Source organism: Ceratotherium simum, chromosome 29, assembly GCF_057802395.1.
Source record: "Ceratotherium simum simum isolate JZ-2026a chromosome 29, ASM5780239v1, whole genome shotgun sequence".
Taxonomy (NCBI): Eukaryota; Metazoa; Chordata; class Mammalia; order Perissodactyla; family Rhinocerotidae; genus Ceratotherium; species Ceratotherium simum.
The window spans coordinates 24,802,721-24,830,686 of NC_141928.1; the positions used below are offsets into that span (position 1 = coordinate 24,802,721).

General features: G+C 39.0%; 1 protein-coding gene across 5 annotated transcripts in view; it reads right to left on the reverse strand.

Moving 5' to 3' along the window:
• MUSK (muscle associated receptor tyrosine kinase) overlaps window positions 1-27,966 on the reverse strand; it is an 88,577-nt gene that overhangs the window by 23,825 nt on the left and 36,786 nt on the right. For all 5 annotated transcript variants that reach the window (XM_087419592.1, XM_087419589.1, XM_004423321.3 and 2 more), the window contains 2 exons: window positions 20,458-20,582; window positions 9,103-9,262 (listed from right to left, as the gene is read on the reverse strand). In XM_087419592.1, the coding sequence (XP_087275718.1) occupies window positions 9,103-9,262; window positions 20,458-20,582 (285 nt within the window). The remainder of the gene's footprint in view (window positions 1-9,102; window positions 9,263-20,457; window positions 20,583-27,966) is intronic.

Genomic DNA, 27,966 nt, shown 5'->3' on the forward strand with positions numbered 1-27,966 from the left:
AGTTAATTTAAAGGTGCTTGGCTGTCTCAAGAATATTAAGAGAATCAGAAGATGCCCTCATTACTAGGCTTCCAAGTGTTTCTTACAGAAATTTCTCCAGCCACATTTTCTTTTTTGGGGGAGGATGGGGAGCAGGGAAGGGGTCCAAAACCCCAGCAATTATAAACAAGTGCTTTTATCTCAAAACTAGATTTTTAAAAATTATGAAAATTTCCAACAGTCATCAATATTTGCAGTATCTTTTCAATTACCTGGAAAAGTCAGTAAAGCTTGGGCTGTCTTCTAAAACATATAGCTACTCCAATAAAAGAAGCTGCCTGATTGTAAAAAGAACGCTTACCGCCTAGGTCTAAATGCAGAACAGCTGGTAGCAATTTGGTGCGGCTACTGGCTGTTATTCATTATTCTTTTCCCTTTTATTATGAACAAAAACAAACACCTTTAATCAATTTAAAACCAGATAGAGCCCCCACGAAACACCAGGGATGGTGTCTGTTTTGTTGATCAGAACACTCTCTACCTATCGTGGCTGAAACACTCAGTGGTAAAGGGGGATATGTTGTCCTGTTGCATCACCACGTGTCTTGTAATTGGGGAGGACATTGGGGGGGACACGGAATGTGACTATCAGATATGAGAGAGACAGCATGAAACATGGTAGTACATTCAATCGGCTATATCAATTTTGCAATATAGTTCAAAGTTCTATTTATTTTCTGTAATAGTGTGAAACATCAACTCCTTTAAAAATACAGAAAATAAAACTAAATGGTCCATTTGGGGGTGGGGGACTCCAAAACGACCACATCAGATTTCTCCCTACCGCCCATTTGTGGTTATGCTACACAAATTCATTTGAGTTTTAAATTTAGTGACCAGAAGCCCCAGACCCCGAGGTCAGTCCAAAGAACAGGCATTGCAAACGGTGAGAGTGTTGATAGAATGGGAAGTGGCTTATGTTAAAGAAGGGATGAGACCACAGACTCATTCCTGTACCCTGAGACTGGATACGCATAGACAGAACTTTGGACCTCATGCTCTCATGAAGGACCTATTAATGCCATTGAGAATGGGAAATGCAAACATGTATTTTCCTCTGCTGAATTTCTCTATCTGTTTTTTCCCTAGCACTATTTAGGTATAATTGACAGATAACATTGTGTAAGTTTCAGGTGTACAATGTGTTGATTTGATACACTTATATATTGCAAAATGATTACCACTATAGCATTAGCTAACACCTGCATACCTCACATAATTACCATTTATTTTTTTTTTTGTGAGAACATTTAAGATCTACTCTCAGCAATTTTCAAGTATATAATACAGTATTGTTAACTATAGTCACCATGCTGTCCATTAGATTCCCAGAACTTATTCACTTTATAACTGAAAGTTTGTACCCTTTGATCAACATTTCCCCATTTCCTCCACCCCCACACCCTGGTAACCACTACCATACCCTGTTTCTATGAGTTAGACTTTTTTAGATTCCACATATAAGTGATATAATACAGTATTTGTCTTTCTCTGACTTATTTCACTTAGCATAATGCCCCCAAGTTTTATCCATGTTTTTGGAAATGTCAAGCTTTCATTCTTTTTTATGGCTGAATAATATTCCATTGTGTGTATGTACCACATCTTCTTTATCCATTTGTCCATTGACAGACACTTAGGTTGTTTCCATATCTTGGCTATTGTGAATAATGCTGCAATGAACATGGGAGTGCAGATATCTCTTTGATATCCTGTTTTCATTTTCTTGGGTATAAACCCAGAAATGGGATTGTTGGATCATATGGTAGTTCTATTTTTAATTTCTTGGGGAACCTCTATACTATTTTCCCTAGTGGCTGAACTAATTTAAATGCCCACCAATAGTGCTCAGGGGGTCCCTTTTCTCCACATCCTCACCAATACCAGTTAACTCTTGTCTTTTTGATTATGGTCATTCTAACAGGTGGAAGTGATATCTCACTGTGGTTTTTACTTGCATTTCCCTGATGATTAGTGATGTGGAGCACTTTTTAATGTACCTGTTGGTCATTTGTATGTCTTCTTTGGAAAAATGTCTATTCAGATCCTCTGCCCATTATTTAATCAGATTCTTTGTTTTTTGCTATTGAGTTGTATAAGTTCTTTATATATTTTGGATATTAACCCCTTATCAGATAAATGATTTGCAAATATTTTCTCCCATTCCATAGGTTGCATTTTCAGTTTGTTGATGGTTTCCTTTGTGGTGCAGAAGCATTTTGGTTTGATGTATTTCCACTTGTTTATTTTGCTTTTGTTGCTTGTGCTTTTGGTGTCATATCCAAAAAATCGTCACCAAGACTGATATCAATAAGCTTACCAGCTATGTTTTCTTCTAGGAGTTTTATGGTTTCAGGTTTTATGTTGAAGTCTTTAATCCATTTCAAGTTAATTTTTGTGAATGGTGTAAGATAGGGGTCCAATTTCATTCTTCTGTATGTAGTTATTCAGTTTTCCCAACACCGTTTATTAAACAGACTGTCCTTTCCCCATTGTATATCCTTGCCTCCTTTGTCATAAACTAATTGGCTATATATGCGTGAGTTTATTTCTGGGTTCTCAATTCAGTTTCACTGGTCTACAGGTCTGTTTTTATGCTATTCTATACTGCTTTAATTACTATATCTTTGTAATATAGTTTAAAATCAGGAACTGTGATGCCTCCAGCTTTGTTCTTCTTTCTCAGGGTTGCTTTGGCTATTAGGGGTCTTTTGTGGTTCCACACAAATTTTAGGATTGTTTGTTCTATTTCTGTGAAAAATGCCATTGGAATTTTGATAGGGATTGCATTGAATCTGTAGATTGCTTTGGGTAGTATGGACCTTTTAACAATGTTAATTATTCTGATCTATGAACATAGGATATCTTTCCATTTATTTGTGTCTTCTTCAATTTCTTTTATCAAAGTCTTGGAGTTTTCAGTGTGTAGATCTTTCAGCTCCTTGGTTAAATTTGTTCCTAAGTATTTTATTGTTTTTGATGCTATTGTGAATGGGATAGTTTTCTTTACTTCTTTTTCAGATGTTTTGTTGTTAGTGTATAAAGATACAACTCTTTACTGTATGTTGATTTTGCGTGCTGCAAGTTTACTGAATTTGTTGATTAGTTCTAACAGTTTTTTGGTGGAGTCTTTAGGATTTTCTAAACATAAGATCATGTCATCTACAAACCAAGACAATTTTACTTCTTCCTTTCCAGTTTGGATGCCTTTTATTTATTTTCTTTCTTTCTGTCTGTCTTTTTTTTTTTGTGAGGAAGATTAGCCCTGAGCTAACATCCAATGCCAATCCTCCTTTTTTTGCTGAGGAAGATTGATCCTGGGCTAACATCCAAGCCCATCTTTCTCTACTTTATATGGGATGCTGCCACAGCATGGCCTGACAAGTGGTGCATCGGTCTGTGCCTGGGATCTGAACCTGTGAACCCTGGGCCGCTGAAGTGGAGAGCGCAAACTTAATTGCTACACCACTGGGCCAGCCCTGTTTTATTTATTTTTATTGCCTGATTGCTCTGGCTGGGACTTCCAGTACTATGTTGAATAGGAGTGGTGAGAGTGGGCACCCTTGTCGTGTTCCTGATCTTAGAGGAAAAGCTTCCAATCTTTCACTGTGGATTATGATATTGGTTGTGGGTTTGTCATACACGGCCCATATTGTTTCTTTTATACCTAATTTGTTGAGCATTTTTATCATGAAAGGATATTGTATTTTGTCAAATGCTTTTTCTGCATCTATTGAGATGATCAGATGATTCTTATCTTTCATTCTATTAATATGGTATATCACATTTATTGATTTGTGTGTGTTGAACCATCCTTGCATCCCAGGGATAAATCTCACTTGATCATGGTGTATGCTTCTTTTAATGTACTTCTGAATTCAGTTTGCTATTATTTTGTTGAGAATTTTTACATCTACGTTCATCAGGGATAGTGGTCTGTAGTTTTCTTTTCTTGGGATTGTTCCCTCTTGTTCAATTTTTTGGAAGGGTTTGAGAAAGATTGGTGTTAATTCTTCTTTAAATGTCTGGTAGAATTAATGCCTGTGTCTATTTTAATGGCTTCTGGCTCTTCCAGGATTATGTTCATTACAGGGATCATGGGCAGGTCTCTGGTGTCTTGCTGGTCTCTGCCATAAGGCCTAGTATTCTGATGACAAAGAGAAGGCATCTTGCCAAATATCTGGCATCCTGGCGAGTTTAAATTGCAACTTGAGCCTTTCAAGGTTGTGACTGGAGGGGAAATGCAACTTCCTGGTTCATAGGGAGAGGTTCCAAAAGTTTTTCTGACTCCTTTTGATGACTAACAGTAAATGTAAATGAGTCAGAAAGAAGTATATCACATTTCTCAAACAGTGCATAAGGATTTGGGCATACACAGGGAAGAGTTTTGGGAAAATGAAGGCTGATCTTTATTTTTTGCTGTCCTTCAAATACTAGAAATATCATTAGCCATAATCCTCAACACTAGACCAGATTTTTCCATTTCCAGTTTTCCTGCTGGGATGAGTAAATAAACAGATGGAATAAAAGCTTCAAAGTGAAACACGGAGACTGTGACAAAGGGGGCTGTTGACTACAGAACAGTAGGGGAGGATGGGGATGGCTGAAATGAGAGAAAGAAGAGTTTAGGGTAAGGAAGCTTGGCCAGAATGTCAAGGGGAGGCACCATGTCTGACTCGAAGCTCTGGATCTCTGGTCAGCACCATCAGAGACCGAAGGAGAAAGGGGCCGAAAGCAGAAATGGAGAAAGCAGATGCCACACCCCAGCTCTGGGAGATCTGGGGAGCATAAGACCGTGCGTCCTTGAACTGATTCTGAATTAAAACGGCTCCACAGATCCTTTTATCACCAGAGTGGCCTCACTTCCCTGGAATATTGGTTCGGGGAACACCCCAGAGTTGGGAGGTAGTTTCCTCAGTGATGACAGAGGAACCTTCATGAGGCGTCTAGCAGGTTTAACGTAAAAGAAGAGGTCAAAGAGAGGAAAAGAAAATGGCAGATGTCTCATGGGGTTCAAGGTCTTATTCCATGGCACTCATGAGACACCCTCATTAGATCTGTCTGGGGAAATTTTAGGAAAATTAGGGGATCTACAGGTCTCATAGTCAGTGAAACCCAACAGGAACAACAGATCAGGGGATGAACAAAAGGGTCTTGTAGCTTTTTATGAATTAGCTCCTTGAGGGAGCTCTTTACTCATCTTAGTAACTTTCTTTTTTTCCATGTACAGAAAGATTCACATTTATTGGTTCAAATATAGTACCTAACATTTACTAAACATGCATTACCAGGCCCGTTGGCTAAAGTCAAGTCATTGCTGGTTCCAGTCTACATGACCGTTGTGCCTACTGAGGTCACTGATCCTCATCTGCATTCAACTTGGTTGCTGGAGCAGATTTCAAGCACTCTCTGCTCCTACATGCCAATCCATGCACTGCTCCCATGACCTTTTTCCCCACGCACGTTCTACTGCTATTGTCCCCAGCCTACTGTTGCTGATTGCCCCCATCCTCACCCTGGTCTATTCTCAATATTGATGTGTAAGACCACTTCTCCCTGCATCCCGGGACATTACCTTTCTATGCTGCCTGTCTACACCTTAAGGATCTTCCTACCACCAGAAGATACTACTATTTTTTAGGATCAGGGCTTCCTCTGTTGGTATATTCCATTTATTAATGGAGTTGGATCAGGTTCTCATTTGGGCTAGGACAGGGATAAAGAGGTGATGTTGTTGTACACAGTATGGGGGCAATCATGCTCAGTAGTCCTTTCAGCATCTTGGAGATGTCTGTGCGATGAATCTGCCTTTGTGTGGGGTAGATATCCCCAATTTATTAGGTTCTCCTCCTTATTGGTCATAGCACTGCCTTCACACTCGTCTTGGTACTTATTATGGGGAGGCTCTGAAGGTTACCACTGTAAAGGGGGAGTCCCTAACCAGTGCCTCCAGCTTGGTATGTTGTGGAGAGGAAGAAGGGAATTAAGGGAATTAGGGAGTTAATAATTCAGATAAACAATAATGTACACCTGAATTTTCACAGTGTTATAAACCATTATAATCTCAATAAAGTTACTAGGGGAAAAAAAAAGTATTCAGATACACATTTTGTAGATTCCTATCTTTGGACCAAAATTCTAGAAGAAAGTTGTATTGATAAATTAAGGAAAAAGCCAAAAGCAGAGGGAATTTTTCCTGCTTCTTACTTGGGACTCTAGCAGAAGAGAACATTAGAAGGGTCCCTTACTCCAACGTGAGTTGGCCATATTAGTGTAACGGTGCATGACATGGTTGGGTAGACAGCAGAACTGAGTTAGTAGGTCTGAATCTCTCTTGGATTTTGTAAAATAAAAAAGTGATCCAGAAGTTGCTTCAGGCTCCATGAGGGATAAGGAAGGAGCTGAGTTGGAATTCAGCAGGCCTGTCATAGTAGGGACAGATACGGCGACCTAGTGGCAGAGGTTACAGAGTAGACTTGATGAAGGAGTTCAAGTCCTTCCTTGATGAAGACCCTAAGAACGGTTTGATGAAGGATTTGACTGAGATGTAGAGGGCTGTGCTGCTCCAGGAGGAGCCTCTAGGGGGCTCAGCCAGCCAGGGAGATCCTCTGGGTCCTACCCAAGCCAAGAGATGAGATCACAAGTTCTCCAGCTGTAGACCTCACCAGAGACCAGGGCAGTTCCGGAGGACACCACTGCCTGAATCCAAGTTCCCTTCTCCCCTGCCATGTAGTGGAGAGGTAGAAGGAGGAAGGGGAGGAAGAGACTGGCAGGGAACTGATCTTTGAATGACTGGATAGTTACCTGAAATGAGACTCTTTTAAGATTAGTAACATTAATTTTTCTCTTGTGTCCAGTGGAGGTGTAGGTTAAAGTAGATTAGATCAGTTTATTTTCTTGGATTTGAGTATTCATATGTAAATGTTTCTCTCTGTCTCTCTGCATACATACACACACATGCTATATAAATATATATATATATTTATTTAACATTGGGTCTTGATCAAATAAAATATAAGATGGTGAGACTAGAATAATTCCAGGTAATTCAAAGGCATCAACCATTTCAATTATTTTATTATCTCCTGAACCTTCTCATGTTCTTATGTTCTGTTTTATCTATTATTGTTTGTCCTAGACACCTTCTTCAAAATCTCAGACACCTCTTAACTCATTCTTCTACCACACTGCCACATCCAAGTGCTTTCAAATCCTATCATTTCTATCTGATAGGTCCCATGTATCTCTCCTCTTCTCTCTGTAGCAATTACTGCTGTTGTTGTTAAGACCTTCATTACTTTTCTAAATTCCTGGAATAGCCTCCTAACTGCTAGCCATGCCTCCCAACTTTTTGACACCCAACGTCTGTTACTTTGATAAAGGATCTATCTGACCATATTACCTGTCTCCTTTAAAATAATTAAATGACTTTCCATTGATTGAAGAATATATTCAACCTACTCAGGCTCTTCATAACCTGGCTAGAGCCCACATTTCAAGCATTCCTTCCCACTCTCCACTTCATTCCCAGTCTCCATCATGCTCTAGCCTTGCCAACTGACTTGCTGTTTTCTGAACACACTTTAACCTTTTCATCTCACACTCATGTCTCCCGCTCTAATGGTACCTCTTTCCCAAGGATTCCTTTAAACTCTCCATCTCTTGGTCTGATGTTGTACTTTGTCTATGCTTCTGCAATAGAACATAGTCTGTGCCATAATATATATGGCTGACTGACTTCCTTTCTAGATTGAGAGTCCCAGGGACTCCATTTTTAATTATCCCATTTGTTAATTAGGTTTGTATCCTTCACTCTACCTAACACAATGTCCTGAATCCAGTGTATTAATAAATGCATGTAAGAGTGCTTTATAAGCAACAAAGTGCTATGTAAATAGTAATTACTTTATTATTATTGTTAAATTGAGTTGAATTTACTTTTAGGATTCTCACCACTGTCTAAGAGAAATGATTTCCCATCAGTGGGAATTCTAGAATAACCGATATGATGTCTGAAGATCTATAGGCAGATATATCGTTGGAGGAGAAGGCAGAAGGGATCCTTCGTTTTGGAAACTTCTCTTTCCTTCATGGGCATGCTTCAGGGGGCCAGCCAAGTCCAATGCTCCCTATATGTTTCTCTGTGGTCTCTATTCACCTCATATTAAAAATCACAAACATTACTGTAAATTTCCCCATCAGAGAAGATCAAAGAGGGGCACTGTAATAAAAAATAGCAGCTCTGGGGAGCTGGCCCTGGGCACAGGTTCTAGCAGTGCTTGCCTTACTTGTGAGGCCAAGCCTCTCTGCTGACCCTTGGGCAGTAGGCACGTTATGAATATAACATGCTTGGTATTTCCTGGTACACGGATTATTTCCATCTCTAGGAATTCCACAAATGTTCTCAGAAGCCTTTGGGACATTTAAATTTTAAAAATAAACCTTTATACCTCAACACAAATATCCTAGAAATCCATGTGTCAGTGCTTTTCCTTGAAAATACCTGTAAGTCCTGTTATCACTTGCAAGAAACAGGAAAGGGAAAGACCACAAGGTACATCACACGCTCATATGTCAGAATGCCCTCAAGAAATCGCCGCACAGAAATTGGCACAACCATGTTAAACATCTGCCACCTTATTCTTTGAGAGCCTTGGAAAGTCTGATTAACCCCGAGAAAGAAAGAAGGAGAGAGAGGAGGGAAAGGAATGAGAAGAAAGAAAAAGAAAGAAAGAAAAGAAAGGAAGGAAGGAAGGACGGAGGGAGAGTGGGGGGAGAAAGAAAAGAGAAAGAAGGGGAACAAAAGAAAAGAAAGAAAAAGAGATAGAGAGAAATAAGCCCCTGGAAGCTGTTACCCATCAGTTGGGCAGATATATGAGGATTTAATTTTTGAGGCAACAAATCAGCCAAAATCAATGGCCTAGGTCAACCTTTGGAATAAATAGCCCAAAGGAGACTGGAGTAAGAGGTAAAAGAAAAAAGGTTTCCCCAATATGAGATGTTGTGGAATAGTGCCAACTCTCCCCTCTCCTGGAGCAATGCAAATGTCAAAATCCATCCTACCTGCTATACTGATGGTGGCTGCAGCCTTGGCAGTACTGAATTTCTCTCCATGCTTATTAGTAGCTATGCACGTGTAGAGTCCTGGCTTGGTGATAAACAGCTGCAGTCTTGAATCAATCACTCGGTCTTTCACACTTTCTTGAATGGACCCAGAAGAAACCTGGAGCAGGGAAAAACAGAGGACGGAATTGGGTCGAGCATTTCCTAATATGCTGCATCAGCAGACTTGAAAGAAAATGGATTAGGATTATGATCAAAAGGTGTGTGGTGGATTGCAAAAATAGCCAAAAACTTTTCCCTCCCTACGCCCATGACCTTGCAATGTGACTTTGTAGCTCTTCCCTCAAGAGGTAGCATCTTTCTCCATGCTTCCAATCTAGATTGGCCATGTGACACGTTTTAGAAAGACACAAAGACTTGTCAAGTTCTGGCACATCGTGGCTTGCCTTCTTGTTGCTATTGGAACCTGTGACCTCCTGTGAACAAGCCAGAGCTGGCCTGCTAGAGGTTAAGGCTCACATGGCCTAGTTATCACCACTGCCTCAGCTGGGAGCCAACAGTAACCACCAGATATACGGGTTAGGCCATTCTAGATCAACCAGCACCCAGTCCATCTGCCAACTGCAGGAGGTTGATCAACCAAGATCAGGCAATGCTGGCCCAAATCAGCAAAACCATCCAGTTGACCCATAGACTTGTGAGTATTAATAAATGGTTATTGTTTTAAGCCTCTAAGCTTTGAGGTGGTTGTGATATTGCGATAGATAACTAATGCAAGGTATGAGAGATATACTGTGTGGATCCTCCAAGATGTGTTCTCTATGTCTTGAAGATAGAGAGAGTCAATTTTGAGAGGTTTCAGACTTTTAGACTTATTTTCATAACTCTTGTTCAGCTTTCCACAAATACACATCAGAGAGATGGATGGTTATCAAGAAAAAATGGTTTTGAAGCCAATTCTATTTCTGAGGCATGACATACACCATGCCATACTACTTAAATCAGAAAATAAAATGTCTTTGAAGAGCCAGGATATCAGTGCAATATTAGTACATAATTGACAGGTTAATTTAAGTAAGTGCTAATTTATTAGTCATCATCATTGCAACTCTGTGGGAAAGACAGCTGCCCAGCACATTCTGTTAGGTTGCAGAGTTAGAATTTGTACCTTAGTTTGTCTGACCCCAAAGCCTTTTTGAGGTCACATTGGTTTATAACCAATGTGTAAATTCAGGTGCACATTATTATATTTCATCTTCTGTATAGACTGCATGGTGTTCATGAGTAAAAGTCTAGTTTCCATGTGTCACCCTACGTATGTGCTCCTTTACCCCTTTTTGTCCTCTCCCTGCCCCCTTCCCTTCTGGTAACCACCAATCTGTTCTCCTTATCCATGTGTTTGTTTGTTTATCTTCCACATATAAATGAAATCATATGGCGTTTGTCTTTCTCTGTCTGACTTATTTTGCTCATCATAGTACCCTCAAGGTCCACCCACGTTGTCACAAATGGCACGATTCTGTCTTTTTTTTTATGCCAAAGCCTGTGCTTTTAATCATTATGTTATAGTGCCTTCCCTCATCTAGAAAAGAGAACAAATAGTCATTAAAAACAAGAACAACAATAACCTTAACAAATCAACCATGAACAAAACAGATGTCTGACTTTAAAGTCATCATTAAGGATGGTGGCATGTTTTTACAACGGGGATACTTTGTTTTGTTGAGCACTATACCATCTTTTTAATAATTATTCTTTAATTATCACTGTTTACATGAGGGAAAAATGCCAGTTTGAAGGAATTTTGAATGGAATGACAACCAAGGAATCAGCTATGGTTTGCCTTGACCTTATCTTGGAGGAGTGGCGGTGAGTACCATGGTGGGCTTGAAAGAGATCTCTCTGTCGGGCAGTTGGGAATGAGAAATTTGGAGCCAGTTATTTTACTGTTTTGCCTGAGGCAGGATTTTCACAGTTAGACTAGTGAGGAGGAGGGAAGCCCTGAGGTGAGACCAGCTTTCTTCCGTCTGCTGCCAGGTGGCTGGCTGGCTGGCCTGGAACCAAGCATCTCTCTGTAGCAATTAGGCAGTGAAAGTTTGTCCAATTAGCTTCTTTATCTTTTTATTCTGTTTCTGCCCTACTAGTCTCCATCCTTATGATAAAAGCTAGTTTACGTGAACTTCAATTTACCTTAACTGGGGAAACTTCCCAGGTCAGGTCAAGTATTGTGGCATTTTCCCCAGATAAGCAGACAGGCCTCTATGAGAAATTGACAAGGCAGAGAGAAAAAAATATCTTTAAGAGACATACACTCAGGTGGGAATTCAAATAGAATTCATCATTATCATATTTATTAGCGGTGCAGCTTCTTATGGATTTGAGTGTCCAAGTTAGATCGAAATGACTGAACAATTTGAAATACAAGTGTGGACTCTCCCTGAATTTTAATACAAAGCAACAATGAGAAAAAAGACCTCAAACCTCGAGGGAGTGCAAACTGGTGCAGCCACTGTGCGAAACAGTATGGAGATTCCTCAAAAAATGAAGGATAGAACTACCATATGATCCAGCTATTCCACTGCTGGGTATTTATCCAAAGAACATGAAAACAAAAATGTGTAAAGATACATGCACCCCTGTGTTCATCGCAGCATTATTCACAATAGCCAAGACTTGGAAGCAACCTAAGTGCCCATCAAGGGACGAATGGATGAAGAAGATGTGCTGTATATACACAATGGAATACTACTCAGCCATAAGAAACGATGAAATCCAGCCATTTGTGACAACATGGATGGACATTGAGGGTATTAAGCTAAGCGAAATAAGTCAGAGGGAGAGGGTCAAATACCATATGATCTCATTCATTAAGTAGAAGATAAAAACAACAACAAACAAACACATAGAGACAGAGATTGGATTGGTGGTTACCAGATGGGAAGGGAGGAGGGAGGAGGGCAAAGGGACGATTCGGCACGTGTGTGGTGATGGGTTGTAATTAGTATCTGGGTGGTGAACATGAAGTAATCTATGCAGAAACAGAAGTATAATGATGTACACCTGAAATTTATACAATGTTATAAACCAACGTTACTGCAATAAAAAAATAAATAAATTTTAAAAAAAAGGCCCTCAAACCTCTGTGCTCAATCAACATGCTTTAGGCTATAAGATATTTTGTTTCTAAATATCATTTTTTTCCAGTTTATAAAAGTGAATTCTGTAGAATAGTTATCTTCCTCCTTTGTTAGTTAGTTCCCTCCTTCCAGAAGGGAAGGTCTGTACAATGCCTAGAAGACAACTTATCCCCCAAACGCTGACGACACTCCCACTATTGTCCTGTTCACACCTAAGAAAGCCGTTCCTAAATACCTCCTCATGGTCACTGAAAACATTCTTGGTAGGAAAGAGAAGTGAGGTTTCAACTGCCTGACCTCTCTTCTCCTGGACTTCATCCAGGTGTTGAAACAGTTCAGCAAAGAGACCGACAAGTTACAAGACTCATTGCTTGATTATGATGTGGCTCCTAAATGCTTTTCCTCCTGTTTCCAGAGGCCTTTCCTTCTTCGGTTTGTGACTCATGCACAGCAGGCCGTGTTAGTCATAGTTTGAATTTGTTTTTCTTTCTTCATGGATCATCCTGACCAACAGTTTAGTATTTTTGATGACTTAAAAATAAAAACAACCCTTGCCCTCCGTTTTGATCTTTTTGCCCTTCAGGTTTAAAAGATCAAAGGGACAAATTCAGCTTATTACTGTGAGCTTTGACCAAGGTATGCCAAGGCAAAACCGAGTACTTAATTGAGGTGACCACATCTGGGATTTATAATAAATACGTTATGTTCTCCAAGTCAGCCAGGCATACTAACACGAAGGAGCTGGATAAACAGTTCTCTGTTCTGTGTGTGATGTTCTTTTTCTGAAATACTGACCTCTAAAAGAGGCATCAAACAGGAAGCTCTATCAAACAGGCATGATAGTTTGCACCTGAGATAATGGGTATAAAAAGCTTTTTGAAGGTGGCAAAGCATAGACCTGTGGAATATTACTATTATTTATTTATTTTTTTTGGTAAGGAAGATTGGCCCTGAGCTAACATCTGTGCCATCTTCCTCTATTTTGTATATGGGATGCTGCCACAGCATGGCTTGGTGAGTGGCCTGTAGGTCCGCACCCGGGATCTGAACCCGCCAACCTGGGCCACTGATGTGGAGCGTGCGAACTCAACCACTACGCCACCGGGCTGGCCCCTGTGGAATATTTTTTATATATCATTAATACATTAATAATGCTGTTTTGAGAGACTCTCCCCCCAATTATGGATAATCTCATAACTTCATCATGATTTGACCTTAGCGTAGGAAGACCTCTGACAGATATCCTAGCTTCAGTGGCCTTGTCCTGCAAATAGTTCCAGCTGGCTGAGAATACCTGTTAGAGGGAGGCCCTGTAGGGTCCATGTTCCAGGAGTTGTAATAATGTCTGTCTATGCATCATAGAAAAAGGGATAGTAGACTGAGAAAAATTTCCATATTGTTTCTGATCAACATAACCAGAAATATTGACCTCTTTCCATCCGGGCTGCTGAAATATTCCACACAATATATTCTACTTGATATATGTAATTATTTTAGTTTGCCTAGCTAGTAAGTTAAGGTGACTCCAAAGCTCATGTACTTTGAACCAAAAACACTGCCTCTTAAAAATATGTGTAAAATATAGGTGAGCCTTCCTTTAAGAAAATTCAAAAACACAATCTTCAACATAGATGATTTGGCTATTTATTTTATAAAATTCTTCTAATGAACTAAAATGATTCAACTTTTAAAATATTTTAGGAACTATATTTATTGGACGAAGCAAGAAAGACCTGTAATTATTCTACACTTTTTGTTTGAATGCCAAAATAACAGACATATTATTGGTATAGCTTTAAATAAATTTGGTTATCAAAATACAAGGATATTTTCTTTTGGAAAAATAAACTCTGCTCTACCCACACCAAACTACTATTTCCAATCTTGTAAAATAAAAGGAATATTACTGCTCCCTCAGTTCATCTAAGACTACGAATTTTCATGAAAAATGAATGATATTTCCATAGGAAGGAAGGAGAATAATTCTAGATTACTTTGGGGGCATGTTGCTTGCCTTTCTCTTGTTCTTCGGCTCTCACTGTTCAGGGCTTTAGTTTATTGGCGTGTTCACAGAGGGGAAGAAAAGGAGCCTTTACCTCTTTTAGAGTATCCATTGTACTTAGTAGTGTGTTAGGGAAGTTAGTTCACTGACTTGTAGTTAGTGAAGAGCCACAGTTCAAACTCTCTATTATTTTGTGCCAAACAGCTCCCAGCTCTGCATTCATCTTCGTTCAGTCATCCAAAATGATATCAGGGCTGTGGGCTCTTCCCTGTTCTCCTCCACAGATTTTTCTGGTTTGCTACTTGTACAACATTAAACGCCTGCGATTGCCTCCACTTCCTGTGATTTGCGTCAGCACGGGCAAAGTCATCTCAATTTCCACTTGGACTTGTGTAGTAACACCAGGGACGAAACTTGGTGGTAAGAGCAACACTCTTTCTGATCATGAGAACGCAGTCAGATGTACTTTTGCTTTCTTCCTGGAAGAAAGTCACTATTGGTTTGTCTTATTCTTGTTTTAGAATCTGAGGCAATGGATCTATTTTGCCTTCTGCTTTTTGTGAATCACATCTTGAACGATTAAGTTGGGGTCTCGCTAAGACCAAACTAACTCAAACCATCCTGCTTTTTTATGACTGCTCAACTCGAACAAGTAATAATCATACATCCTCCAGTTCCAAACTCACATGAGCCTTTTGAAAACACTGAATTTTTTAAAAGCATGTATATTTCCATTTTCTTTATTACTGTTTTCACAGAGTAAGACAAATTAGTAAGGTTGTATCGTCCATTCTTCAATTTTTGTAGGGCATATATTTACACTACCTTGAGAAGCTTCATACAACTGCAACTTCCACGAAAGAGCCACAAAACATAACGCCAAATAAGATTTGAATTTTAAGTGACACTTGAAATTTAATTAGAGAGCTGAAGAAGAACAGAGACTACAAGTTACTTTATTTTAACTTAACAAAATTACAGAACTTTAGCCCTGATCTCATATTAGAGATTATCTTCTCCAGCCACCTGACATCTCTGTCATTATAGATAACGGAAAAATCAATGTCAATGGGTAAATGGACTCCTCTAAAATTACATTAGCTGAAGAGGGGCATTTACAACTTAATTCTTCCAACTCCCCACCTAATTCTCGTTCAACCATAGCTCCAGTTACAAGCTTATAAAGTGACATTAATTTGTTTATTTACTATATTTTGAAGAGACGGAGGGTCGACAATTAGATAAGATAAACTAATTTTAATAACAAATTATGATGGGCTGGCCCGGTGGCTTAGCGGTTAAGTGCACGCGCTCTGCTGCTGGCGGCCCGGGTTCGGATCCCGGGCGTGCACCGACGCACCGCTTCTCCGGCCATGCTGAGGCCGTGTCCCACATACAGCAACTAGAAGGATGTGCAGCTATGACATACAACTATCCGCTGGGGCTTTGGGGGAAAAAAATAAATAAATAAAATCTTAAAAAAAAAAAAAAAAAAATAACAAATTATGAGAAAAGTGGTTTCATCCAGGTATTGGAAAAGAAAAAAGAAACCCTTCAGTAAAAACAACAGTGAAAAAAATAATAAATGATTTGTAAGTCTTAGAGGGTGGTATTGCAAGATGATGTTCTTCATTTGTTGGGGTAGCCTTAGAATTTGGCATCTTTTTCCTGGTTTACAACATCCACCAAAATTTCACACACTGACACACTTTGCTTTCCTCACACTTCTCTCCCCTCCCTTCTTCCTTTTCCCATGTCTAGTGTCCTAGTTCTCATCTTTCCCTTTCCTCTCTATCTTTTTATTCTCCTCATTTGGAACACCTCTTTGGTTTTAAAATGCTACTGTTAATATATTGTAATATGATAATATATGGACACTGCAGCCAAGATAGCAAAAAGTTGGAGAGGCACTATCCTGGAGGATGTGAAAAACGAAAATAGCTGAGAACCCCTTAGATAACTAATCAGGGTTTGAGTTTTTAGCTGTACTGAGAGCCATCCTCACTCCACCCAAAGGACTGGTTTGAACACGCACCCCATCTCCTTAAGGCAGGAAAGATGTCCTCAATAGGACCACCTGGAGAGTGGATATATGTCACCTGCTGTGTAGTAAAAGGTTAACTCAGCTGGCCTGAGGTGCACAAACCCTGCACATTTGAAAGAAAGGACTAGCTTTTGACATGCTCCTGAGATAACCTCTAATCCCTTGAAATATACCAGCTGATAAGAGTGTCTTTGTTTACCAGAGCCCTTGGGCCATGCCAGATAGTTTATGTTAACAAAGCACAATGAATACCTCTTTTTGTTCACCAGGGACCCTAGGCCACGTTGTATCAGTTTAACCTTTGGAAGGGCTGGACAATAAGGCCAGTCATGTGAGCCCTGCATGTAACTGACCCTCAGTAAAAACTCTGGACACCAAGGCTTGGGTGAACTTCCTTGGTACAATATTTCACACATGTTGTCAAACATCATTGCTGGGAGAATTAAATGCTTTCCTTGCACCTCCACTAGGAGAGGACAACTGATTACTCTTTACTGATTTTAATCTGTATCCTTTCACTGTAATAAACTGTAACCATGAGTATAACAGCTTTTCTGAGTTCTGTGAGTCCTAGTGAATCATCAAACTTGAGAGTGGTCTTGGGGACTGACTCACCTGCAATTTGTTGACACAGCAGACAAGTATCTAATCCCCAACTGTAAAATCTAAAGAACAGAGTCAGGCTTCCTAGCAGCTCCAATGGAAGGAGCAAAGAAAGGGTAGCTCTGTTCAATGGTTTGGATCCAAGAGTTTCTAGATACAAAGGTTTTATAGAAGATCTGAGTTGGAGTCATTTTTAATCCTCCCAAAAAGATCTTCAGAGAGACTTCCCATCAACTAACAAATTGGGGGCTAAGAGAAGGATGGTTATCCTGAGGAAAATGCATCACTGGTGTCCTCTTGAATATTCCCTGATTTCTGAAGAATCATGAACGTGTCCATAATGGAAAGAGTAAGTTTTAAGTACTTGTCAGGCACATGGGTGTAAAGCCAACTTAAATGAGTATCAGTTAAATTAACTTATCCATTCCAATTACTCTCCTCCCTTCTTCCTACCCCAAACCTGTAGGAATCATAAATAGCAGTTAGGATTTAGGGGGAGAATGAATGAGTATGAGCTAAGAAGCTAACCACAGAACTTTTGTAGGAGCAGGCTGTACTCCTGCAATAGTCCTGACACGGGGAGGAAGAGAACGGTCTCATCTGTGAATGCAGTCTGAGACTTTGGCTATTAGTTAGGGCTAGACACTTAAAATGACTAAATCAGGATGGTGTTAGTGATTTAAAATCACCTAGAGTGACCAGAAAAATCACAGAGTCTGCTTGAGGCGGACCTTGATGGTGGGAAAAGAACTTACTTTGCTGAATAAATGTAAAAGAGCAGAGAAGGTATTAAATAAGATTGTATTACGTGTAAGTCATGCTTGCTCAACACCTGAGTTACAATAATAATCTTAGCCCCCATGTTTAACTCTCCTTTTTCCACCTGAAATCCCAAAAGAGAAATAAATCTAAAATTAGGAAAAATAAATCCATAGAAAAATCGAAGAGTATCATCATCAAAGGGCCACAAATTTTCAGCAGTTTCTGGATGATACAAAGAGATGTGACTGGATTGATAGAAAAATTAACATAAACTAAGTAGCTGAAACCTAAAAGTTTACTGAGAGGAGAATGGATAAATTTTCCCTACAGAGTCATGGAAATTCCAAAGTTCAGGTAGCAGGGCTGTAAGGACTTTGAGAGAGTCAGTAAAGTAGTTGAAGAACTTTGTGAACTATTATGTATGCATATAGCACTAGGCTGAGGCATCTGTCCATGTGAATGAGACTTTTTTTAGTAGGTTCTTGTGGTGGACATTAATGGTGGGGATTAGAGCCTGAAAGAAAGTTGACAGATTAAGTAGGACTCCCTCTGGTCTGTCCACAAAAATATGCAGAGAGTAAAGATTAGAAAGATTGTAGTTTTAAAGGAAATTCATTTAATTGAAGTCTAAGTAGAGAAAATACAGAGAAGAGAGAAGCAATAATTAAAGATACAATAGAGGAAAATATCCCTGAGTTTAAGTGAGATTTGCATTTCACCTCCAGTTCTGCATCAAAGGAAAATATGTAAACTTGCCAATTGATTCTGTAGGGCTGGCATGATATTGTTAACAAAAGCTGATCGTGGTAGCTCATAAACAATAGACCATTCCCATTTTTGAAGATAGACGCAATAATCCTAAATAAAATTACAGCAAATTGAAAAAATGTGAACAAAAAAAGCAATGTATTCAAATAATGAAAGAATGGTTCAGCATAAGGGAAACTTTGCAATTTAAAGTGAAAAACTACGTTTGTCAAAAAGTTGAAATAATCGATGACAAGGCATTTTATTGACTTTAAAATATATTTAAATATATTTATATTCAAAACACTCATTAAGATTAAAAATAAATATTCTTAACCTCATAAAAAATATCAGAAACTAGAAACTGAATGCAAATCAAACATAAATAACGTGGTTAAACTCTGTAAAATATAATTATAATAATAATCCATGATAGATTTCTGTTTCAGATATTGGCAAACTAGGTTATTCAAACCAACTCATACTGAAAAAAATTAAAATTCTAGAAAAATATTTTTTAACAGATATAGCAAACTTAAAAGCTTTTATTTCCCCTAAGATAACTTTCCAACTCCAGAGAATTTTAAATTTCCTTTGGATGGCCTTGAGGAGTGAGGAGATAGAAATCAACATTCAAGTTCCATAAAGGTGAGGAGTTTAATAAGAGATACAATAAACTAGCACCTCAAAGAACTAGATATCAAGGAGATATCAGTGTGAACTGTACATGAAATAATCCACATAAAGAACTGCAGACTATGTTATAATTATCTGGGATGTCCAAGAAGCTTCAAACATTGAACTTGGTTTAAGGTGGTCCAAGACTAGTAGTAGCCCTTGGTCCTTGGCAGAAACCAACAAAACTTCTCTCTGGAGAAAAGTACCTTCATATAGACCTCAAATTAATCCTTGAATTTTTTTTTTTTTTTTGAACAATGAACAGCAGGTAATCGAAGATAACTAGGCACACAGGAAACAAAACACAAGGAATGAGGTTCAGCAGGAAAACAGACAATAGACCCAGACCTACCATGGCATCCCGTCTCACTCAAATAAAAGCCAAAGTTGTTTCCTTGACCTACATTAGCCTGTATGATCCACAACCCCTACACACACTCCTCACCTCTTTCCTTTTGCTCACTCACCTCTAGTCACGCTGATCTACTTGCTGTTGCCCTAACATACGATGTGCATTCTTATCTCAGAGACTTTGCCCAGTTACCTTCCCCTAGTTATGTACACAGCCTCCTCCTTTGGCTCCTTCAGATCTTTGCTCAAATGTCTTCTTCTTAATGATGGTTCCCTCACCACTTTATTGAAAATGGAATCTTTCTCCTAAGGTTGTACTTTCTGTCTCATTTCCTGCTTTATTTTTCTCCATAGCATTTAACACTATCTGCATAGAATACATATTCTCCTATTTGTTTTATTTTATTGTTTGTCTTTCCTCATTATAATGTAAGCTCTTTGAGGGCTGGGAACTTTACCTGTTTTGTTTGCGCCTGTATCCATAACGCCTAGAATAGTGTCTGGTGCCTAAGAGATGCTCAATACATATTTGTAAAATTAATAGATTAATGTTTCTACGCAAAGTGGTTAGAACAGGGTCTGGCTCATAGTAATCACCTAATATATATTAATTATTATTACTAGTATTAAAAATGAAGAAAAGAATGTTGAACTGACAGACATAGGTTCTAATTCTGGATTACTTTTCATCAAAGTAGACTCTAGCAGTGAACTAATTCTTAAACTGATGAGTTTTATGAAAATTATTTTACTTGTGTGGGAAGGAATTGTTACCACTTCCGTTTTACACAAAGGGGTAAAGAAAGATTGGATTTTCTACTATTCTCCATGATACAAGAAAAGAAGTAAACCCGTGGAGTTCAATTTCTATGGCAGTGACCTCTGGGATGAAAATATTGGAAGACTGAAAAATGGAGGTGCATTTGGGACCAATGACAGGGATCAAGGTAATTCTACAAACATGTAGTCTATCCTGAAAGTCACCACCAGTGGGCCTTCCCCAGACAAGTCCCCATACAGATGGCACTCACAGCATTTCCGTTTTCAATCCAGGTGATGGTGGGGACAGGGATGCCTGTTGCTGTACAGCGCAGGGTCACAAAGGAGCCAAAGGTGACATTGTGGGATTCAGGAGCCCGCAGGATTCTGGCAAAAACTGTTAGGAAAACAGAAGTAGTGAGTGACTCTCCTGTAGAGAATGGTCAAGCTGGAGTGATCTTTAAAAAATGCAGATCAGAGCATGTTTTCCTGTGTAATATCCTCCATGCTCCCTGTGTCATATCCTCCATGCTCCCTGTGTCTTAAGGATAATACCAACTGCTATGCCCTGGATTCTAAGCCATTTTTGCTATGACCCTACGTTTCTCATGACTCCAGGATACACCAAGCTTGTTCCCAACTCAGGAGCTTGCCCACGCTAACTTTCAGCCTAGAGCACTCATCTCTCAGATCTTCATGTGGCAGTTTCCTTGTATGATCCAAGTTTCTGTTCAAGTGACGTTTTCTCAGACACGCCCTCCTTCACCACCCAATGTAAACTCTAACCCTCCCCCATTCACTTTTTCATCTTTCTGTTTTATTGTCTTTACAGACTTTACCACTATCTGAAATTATTTATTTATTTTTATTTGTCTATTGTTTGTCTCCCTCCAGTAGATTGTGAGTTCTCAGCAACCAAAAACCTTGCCTGTTTTGTTCAGTACCTAGAAGACTACCTGACCAGAGTAATAATATTTAATTAAATGAATGAAATAATTAATGAATGCTTTACACCTTTGACTGTATCATAATGGAAGGACAGAAAAAATCTGTCACACTTTTCAGAGAATGAGGCGAGCATATTAGGCCAAAAAGAAAAGGAACATTTTAGGCAAAATGTGGGCAGGAGAGGGACCAGCCCAGTGGTGTACTGATTAAGTTCGAGTGCTCTGCTTTGGCTGCCTGGGGTTCACAGGTTCAGATCCCGGGCATGGACCTATGCACCACTTATCTAAGCCATGTTGTGGCAGGCGTCCCACGTATAAAGTAAAGGAAGATGGGCACAGATGTTAGCCCAGGGCCAATCTTCCTCAACAACAACAACAACAACAAAAAAAGTGGGCAGGAGAATGAGTAATTTATATTCCTTCCTGAGGCTGAATCTCCACTAATTAGATAAGAGGAAGTTCTTTTGAGGTGAGAAGAAATTTTAAAGAATAGGGTTGAGGCTCAGAATGTACAATGAACTGAAGGATACTTAGAATCGCAGACTCACTAAACTTGGAAGCAACTTCAGAGATCAACTTGATTCCTGATCTTATTTTATAGATGTAGAAACCAAATCCCAGTTAAAATAAGTTGCTTTCCCAAGGTAATAAACCTGATGGGTGAGAAACCTGAACTCAAGTCTCCGACTTCAAATCCAGTGTCCTTCTAAACCACAATGGAAGCTTTTCAATTGCCCATTACACTGTAAATATAATAGCTTATACTCTTGCCTTTTGTTTTCCAGGACTCAAGCACAGAACATAATGTTAGACTATGAAACTCCAATTAACACAACGCTCTGAAGCTTAGTTCTAGTCAATTGAATTTTGTGGAGTTGGGATTCTGAAGGGAAGGAGAGGGGAGGGAGTATACACTAGACAGGAGATGTACAGGACAATAATAGATCAGGTTCAGAACTGGGTTAGAAGTTGGTCTGATGGTTGAATATCTCTTCAAAAGGATGACATGATTCAAGGAGATAGGGGAAGATATGACTTGTTTGACACCTGGATGCTTTTGGCAGATTCTAATTTCAGATTTGCAGATTCAGATTAAGTCAACTTTCTATCTTTCGATATTGAGGACTCTAACAGGTGGCATCTAGAAGAGCATGCTAGAAATACAAATATTGGGCCCAAAGGCCAGGAGAAAGGAAAAACAAAGAAGGAGCCGTCTTCAAGGCAGCAAGTGGTTAAAAAAAAAAAATGTTTCAAATGCAGCTGAATCTGTCCCCAAAAAACAAAACTGAGCCTGATTTTAAGTAAGTCCTGGGGTCTAACTACCAATCTATAAAAAATAGAGGGTTAAGAACATGTTAAACAACACTATGGAGATGCAATTCAATCAAATCCAAAATATAGACAATTTAACAGAGCAAATTATTTAGTTTTCTCAATAGATAAATGGCATCAGGGGAAAAAAAGACAGGGGAAGTATTATAGATTGAAAAAGACTTAAGAGACATAACCCTAAATGTAATGTGTGGATCTTGTTTGGATTCTTTCTCAACAAGTCACATGTAAAAATACATTTTTGAGACAATTGGATAAAAATTGCATGGTCCTGGAGTAGTGAATGGCATTAAGAAATTAGTGCTAATCGAGAGTGGGTTGGGTAATGAAAATGGTCAGGTGGTTATGTTTAAAAAAAGTCCTTATACTAAAGCACATATGTATTGATTGAATTAATGTCTGGGATTTGTTTTAAAATAAACCAACAGCAATAAAATAGTAGTGGGATAGATGAAACAAAAGTGGCAGACTTGATCATTGTTGCTGTTGGGTAACAGGAACGCGGAAATTTACTATAGTATTGTATCTACTTTGTTTGTAAGATTGGAAATTTTATAATAACATTAAAATAGAAAAAAAATTATAGTGGAGCCTACCCTACAGCTCCAGAAAAACATGTAATGGGACACACAGTTCTTCAGCCATTGAAATAGCAAAAGTTACTAGAAAACCTAAAACCTGAAGGAAGGTAAGGTTCTGAGAAGAAATATTTGGCAGAGGTATCAGCCCTAAGATTTTCAGAAATACCCACAACAGTTTTAGATCAGAACTCTGTGAGGGATGATTGCAAGTTGAAACAAAATAGGACTCAGGGAAAATTTTCTCTAGCAGGCAATATTTACAGCCTAAAAAATTCCATAGCAAGGGGAGTGGCAGTCACCCTTGTGGTCAGCAGGGTCGGTTCCAAGAGTGAGTGACCTATGTAGCCACACAGGGCCCCATGCTTGGTTTAATTTCCTGCTGTCCATGTCTTGAAATTATTAGCGATTTTTGAACTAGGGGCCCTGGATTGTCGTTTGTATCTGGCCCACAAATTACGGAGCCAGTCCTGGTGATCAGGGCTAAAAATGCCTGCTTAAAAGAGGTGGTGAAGGCTGTACCTCTACCAGAGTTCCAGAGAAACAAGACTCAAAGGTGAAATGGAAGATAAAAAGTTGCTGGATGGGTCCAAGGAAGTGTCAATCAAGACTAGGTGACAAAGACTTTTCCCTTTGGAAATTCTAAATTTCTCAAGAAGACAAGCCGGCTAGGAGGCAGTGTACATTTCCTCCAGAGCAAAGAAACAGTGCCCCATCTGACCACCTGATAGGACATTTCTCCCAACTTAATCTAAGTTCATAAACTGTGGACCCTTGACAACTAACACAGACTGACTGGCATCCTAGCAAGAGTGCCCCCAGGTCTTCTCTTCTTTTCTAATGTTTTCTGGCAACAATAACGGAGACCTAGATTGCACAACATATTTGAGTCCACGTTCATCATTTGGCTGAAATAACTCTCGTCGGGATTTGTGTATCCTGAGTTTTGAGTGTAAGACTACTGCAATGATCATCCTGTGGGTTCCATTGCCCCTGAGAATCTGAAAAAAGCAGGAACCTTGATAAATTGGAAGTGGGATAATTTCAACTCCAAGAGTGTTGGAAAAGTGTAGACATCAGCTGCTGAAGATAACACTGACTGTACCTTTGACCCTGAAATGAGAGCCTTTTAGCTGAAGATGAGAAGAATAAGAAATTGGAAAAGAAGGAAATCTAGGGATTTTTTCTTCTTTAATTTATAAAGGCAAGAGTTTTCATTTGGGGACTTTAAATTCTTCCTGGAATTGTAGTCATAAGGGAAGGTTTATTTTGTTCTAATTTACAGCTTTTTTTTTTTCCTTTTGACTGGTATTGCATTATTTGGAATATCATTTGGGCTCATTGCAAAACCTCTGATGATTTATATTGCACAACACAGTTAAGCATAATGGGAGATGGTAAATAAAATAGAGTCAATTATCATTCTAGAGTTCCATGTGGCTTAGAGTTAATTTAATTAAGATACTGCTCTGTCTCATATCAGAATCTTCTGGGAGGTCCAGTGGGGCACAGAAGGGTACATAAAGGAGCACTATTGATATTGCACGTGGCTTCGTGATGTGAGACTGTGCTGACACACAGAGCTGGTCTCCTCCTCCAAGAGGATGCATATACCCTTGGCTGACCATGGGTTTCGTTGTTAAGTCCAGTGAGTCAAGAGAGGAAAAGACTAGGAATTAAAGGGAAGCTGGTCTCTCCTGCACTTCCACATTTTTGCTAAAAGATAGAATAGAAACTTGCCCCCTTTTTCAGTATGGAAAGATAGCTTCCACCCTTCCTGCCTGACTCCCTCCCACAAAGAAGCTTGCAAAAGGTTTTTGAGTTTTGACTCAAATGTCTCCTTAGCTTGTTGCTTTCTCAACCCACCCCCCTTACCCTTATTTATGTTTCTTCATAGCACTTAATCACCTTGTCATAACTTTTGATTTGTTGGTTTGTTTTTTGGCTGTCTCTCTCCCTGGAATGTAAGCATCACAAGGAAAGAGCTTGCTTTGTTCATTAACACAGGCTGATTGATAGATAGATACACAGACAGATGATAGATTGATGGATAGAGAAACAGGTCCAGAACCCTGCATGGTACATGGTAGGCACTCAATAAATATTTGTTGAATGAATAAATGAAGGGACGAGTGACTCCTTTGATTGGTGAGACTGGAGAAAGGGACTTGTGTATGTTGTGAGTGTCGCAGGCCTCTCTGGGCTCTCACTCTCCCAGCTACCCTGCAAACAAGGTGGGTATGGGGTTAACGTGCAGTAGGTAAGTCCCCCAGGTCAGGGCTTCTCCATCCTACAACTCAGGTGAAATGTGGAAGGGCTGGGAGGGGCTGAGGAGATGAGGAAACAGAAGCACTGTTTGTCTAATTCTTGGGTGGAGAAATAGAAAGCTTTATTTGTCAATCCAGCTTTATCAGCAATAAAGCCAATATTTTTATACCTCTCTGTATTTCTTACTAGTTCCAAACATGAATGGTGAAGGAGTGGTGAAAGAAATTCCACCATATTTACCAAACATGGAAAACAATAAAGCCAGTTGCAATTAAAAATAAATGCCAGGTTAGTCTCCATGGATAATAATACACCTGTAATAATCAACTTGGACATAGTCCAATAATTGTTGTTGTTAGTGCCATCAAGTTGATTCTGACTGCTAGCACCCCTGCGTACAGCACAGTGGAACCCTGCCTGGTCTTTTTGCGCCATCCTCTCACCTCCCTGCCCTATATCAGACAATACTCTGCTGTTATCATAGGGTTTTCATGGCCAATTTTTTGGAAGTGGGTGGCCAGGTCCTCCTTCCTAGTCTGTCTTAGTCTGGAAGCTCTGCTGAAACCTGTCCACCATGGTGACCGTGCTGGTGTTTGAAATCCCAGTGGCGTAGCTTTCAGCATCACAGCAATACGCAGCCGCCACAGTATGACAACCGACAGACGGGTGGTGTGGTTCCCTGACCGGGAAAGGAACTCAGATCGCGGCAGTGAGAGCAAGAAATCTTAACCACTAGACCACCAGTCTAATAATAAACTTCCATTATTTTAGTGGCAGCCACAAACTGAAAATACATTCTAGGTCATCAACTGAAAAAGTAATGTGATATGTTTCATATCAAGTAAAACGTGCATTGAACATCCCCATTTTGTATTTTATTTGCATGAAAAAAATACAAAACAATTACGTAAACAATTAAGCTGCTTAGTTGAAGGGACAGGAAATTAGCAGTTTGGAGAATGTTTATAACTGTTTTGATTTGGATTTTTAATGAAAAAAATTATCCAACTCCTCTTTTTGTATATAGTCTCATCCATCATTCTCCAATTCCCTGTGAGGTCTTTCCCACTCACTTTGCTGTGGGCAGGCAAGTTCTTGTTCATGTGCATCATAGAAAATAGATACAGGCAATCTTTATCCCTGGGTTTTCTCTCACAGGATCTATTCACGAGTTTGGGCTTTAATTTCTCTTGGGAAACTTTACAGTGCTAACTGCAGGTTAAGAATCCTATATTCAAAATTGGGCTTAAGCAACTAGTGATTTCAAAATCCTTTATAAAATAACCATATTAAATTCTCGTTTTCTCTCTCTTTCTCTCTCCTTCCCTCCCTCCCTCCCTGTCTCTCCCTCTCTCCCCTCTTTCTTTCCATTTTTCAAAGCACTTTCAGATACATGATCAGTTTTATTATTGATTGTCATTTTAAATGGCTATTTGAGTTTCTAATAAGGAAATAGAACCATTATTCACTATGAAATTGCACTAATGGTGTAATGGAAAATACAACTAGCAGGGGGCCCAAATTAAGTCCTGAAATTAATGAGCAGTTTGGCTTGAGATGAATTACCTCTCTTTTCTTGGTAAGGGAGCAGGACCAGAGGAATACAGTACCTAATTCCATTATAAATTCTGTTCTGAGCAATTATTTCAAAGGACACAATGAGCTCACATGGATTTTATTTTCTCTTGTTCTTTTCTTTCTTTATTATTTTCTAGCTTTCCCTAAAGAGGTTTTTTAGGTTACTTGACTCAAACCGGCAATGAATGACAAGAGAAAATTGAAAACAAACAAAAACTAAAAAAAAAAACAAAAAAAAACAGAAAATGCAGGAGCAGGTGAAATGATTTTATCTAAATTTAGTTATAAGCGGCCTGATGTTTAGAAATAGGAAAACATCTTGGATATCTAATTTGAGATACTAAGATAAAGAGGTTCTGTTTCAAATAATACCAGCCTATGGTTTACTTCTAGAGTCAAACTGTATTATATGAGAACTTGTGAATTTCACCCCAAAATATCAAAGTTTAGCTTAGAACAGCACCAAGTTTGAGTCTTAATCAGGATGAAAGTTGCTTTCTTTGAAGGAAAATTCTCGTTCTACATTAGGGCTTTTCCCAAACAAATTTGATTTCAAGCCACTTTCCTCTAAACATATTCCACTAAATATATATGTCTGTGTGCAACTAAATTTAACTTCATTTTGATTCATGTGGTTTGGTTTGGAGCAACTGCATAATACTCCTTGTCCTCTCGAAGCAATAACAATAAAAAACTAAGCTGGCACTGTGACATTTTTACATTTCTCCAAAAATTGTACCTCTTCCCACCCCCAGAAAAAAAGCTTTTAGTCCGAGAATAACTTTATATTCCAATCTATGTGAGATTTATATTCTCATACGGTTTATGTCATTTCATTTTGTTTGCATTTTCAGAGTTTGGGATACCAATTCTAAACATTTCTGTTGACTCAATCTTTTCTTAACAAAAGTAAATGGTCAATAAGCATCTATAATATACTTCTAATTTTTATATAATAAAGCAGGCCATCTAATAACTGTTAAATACTGTGACTTAATATTCCCCATACAGCGTTTGTATTTCTTAACAAAATAATGGCACTTAGAGTTGTTTACAAGGTTAACAAAAATAAACAATT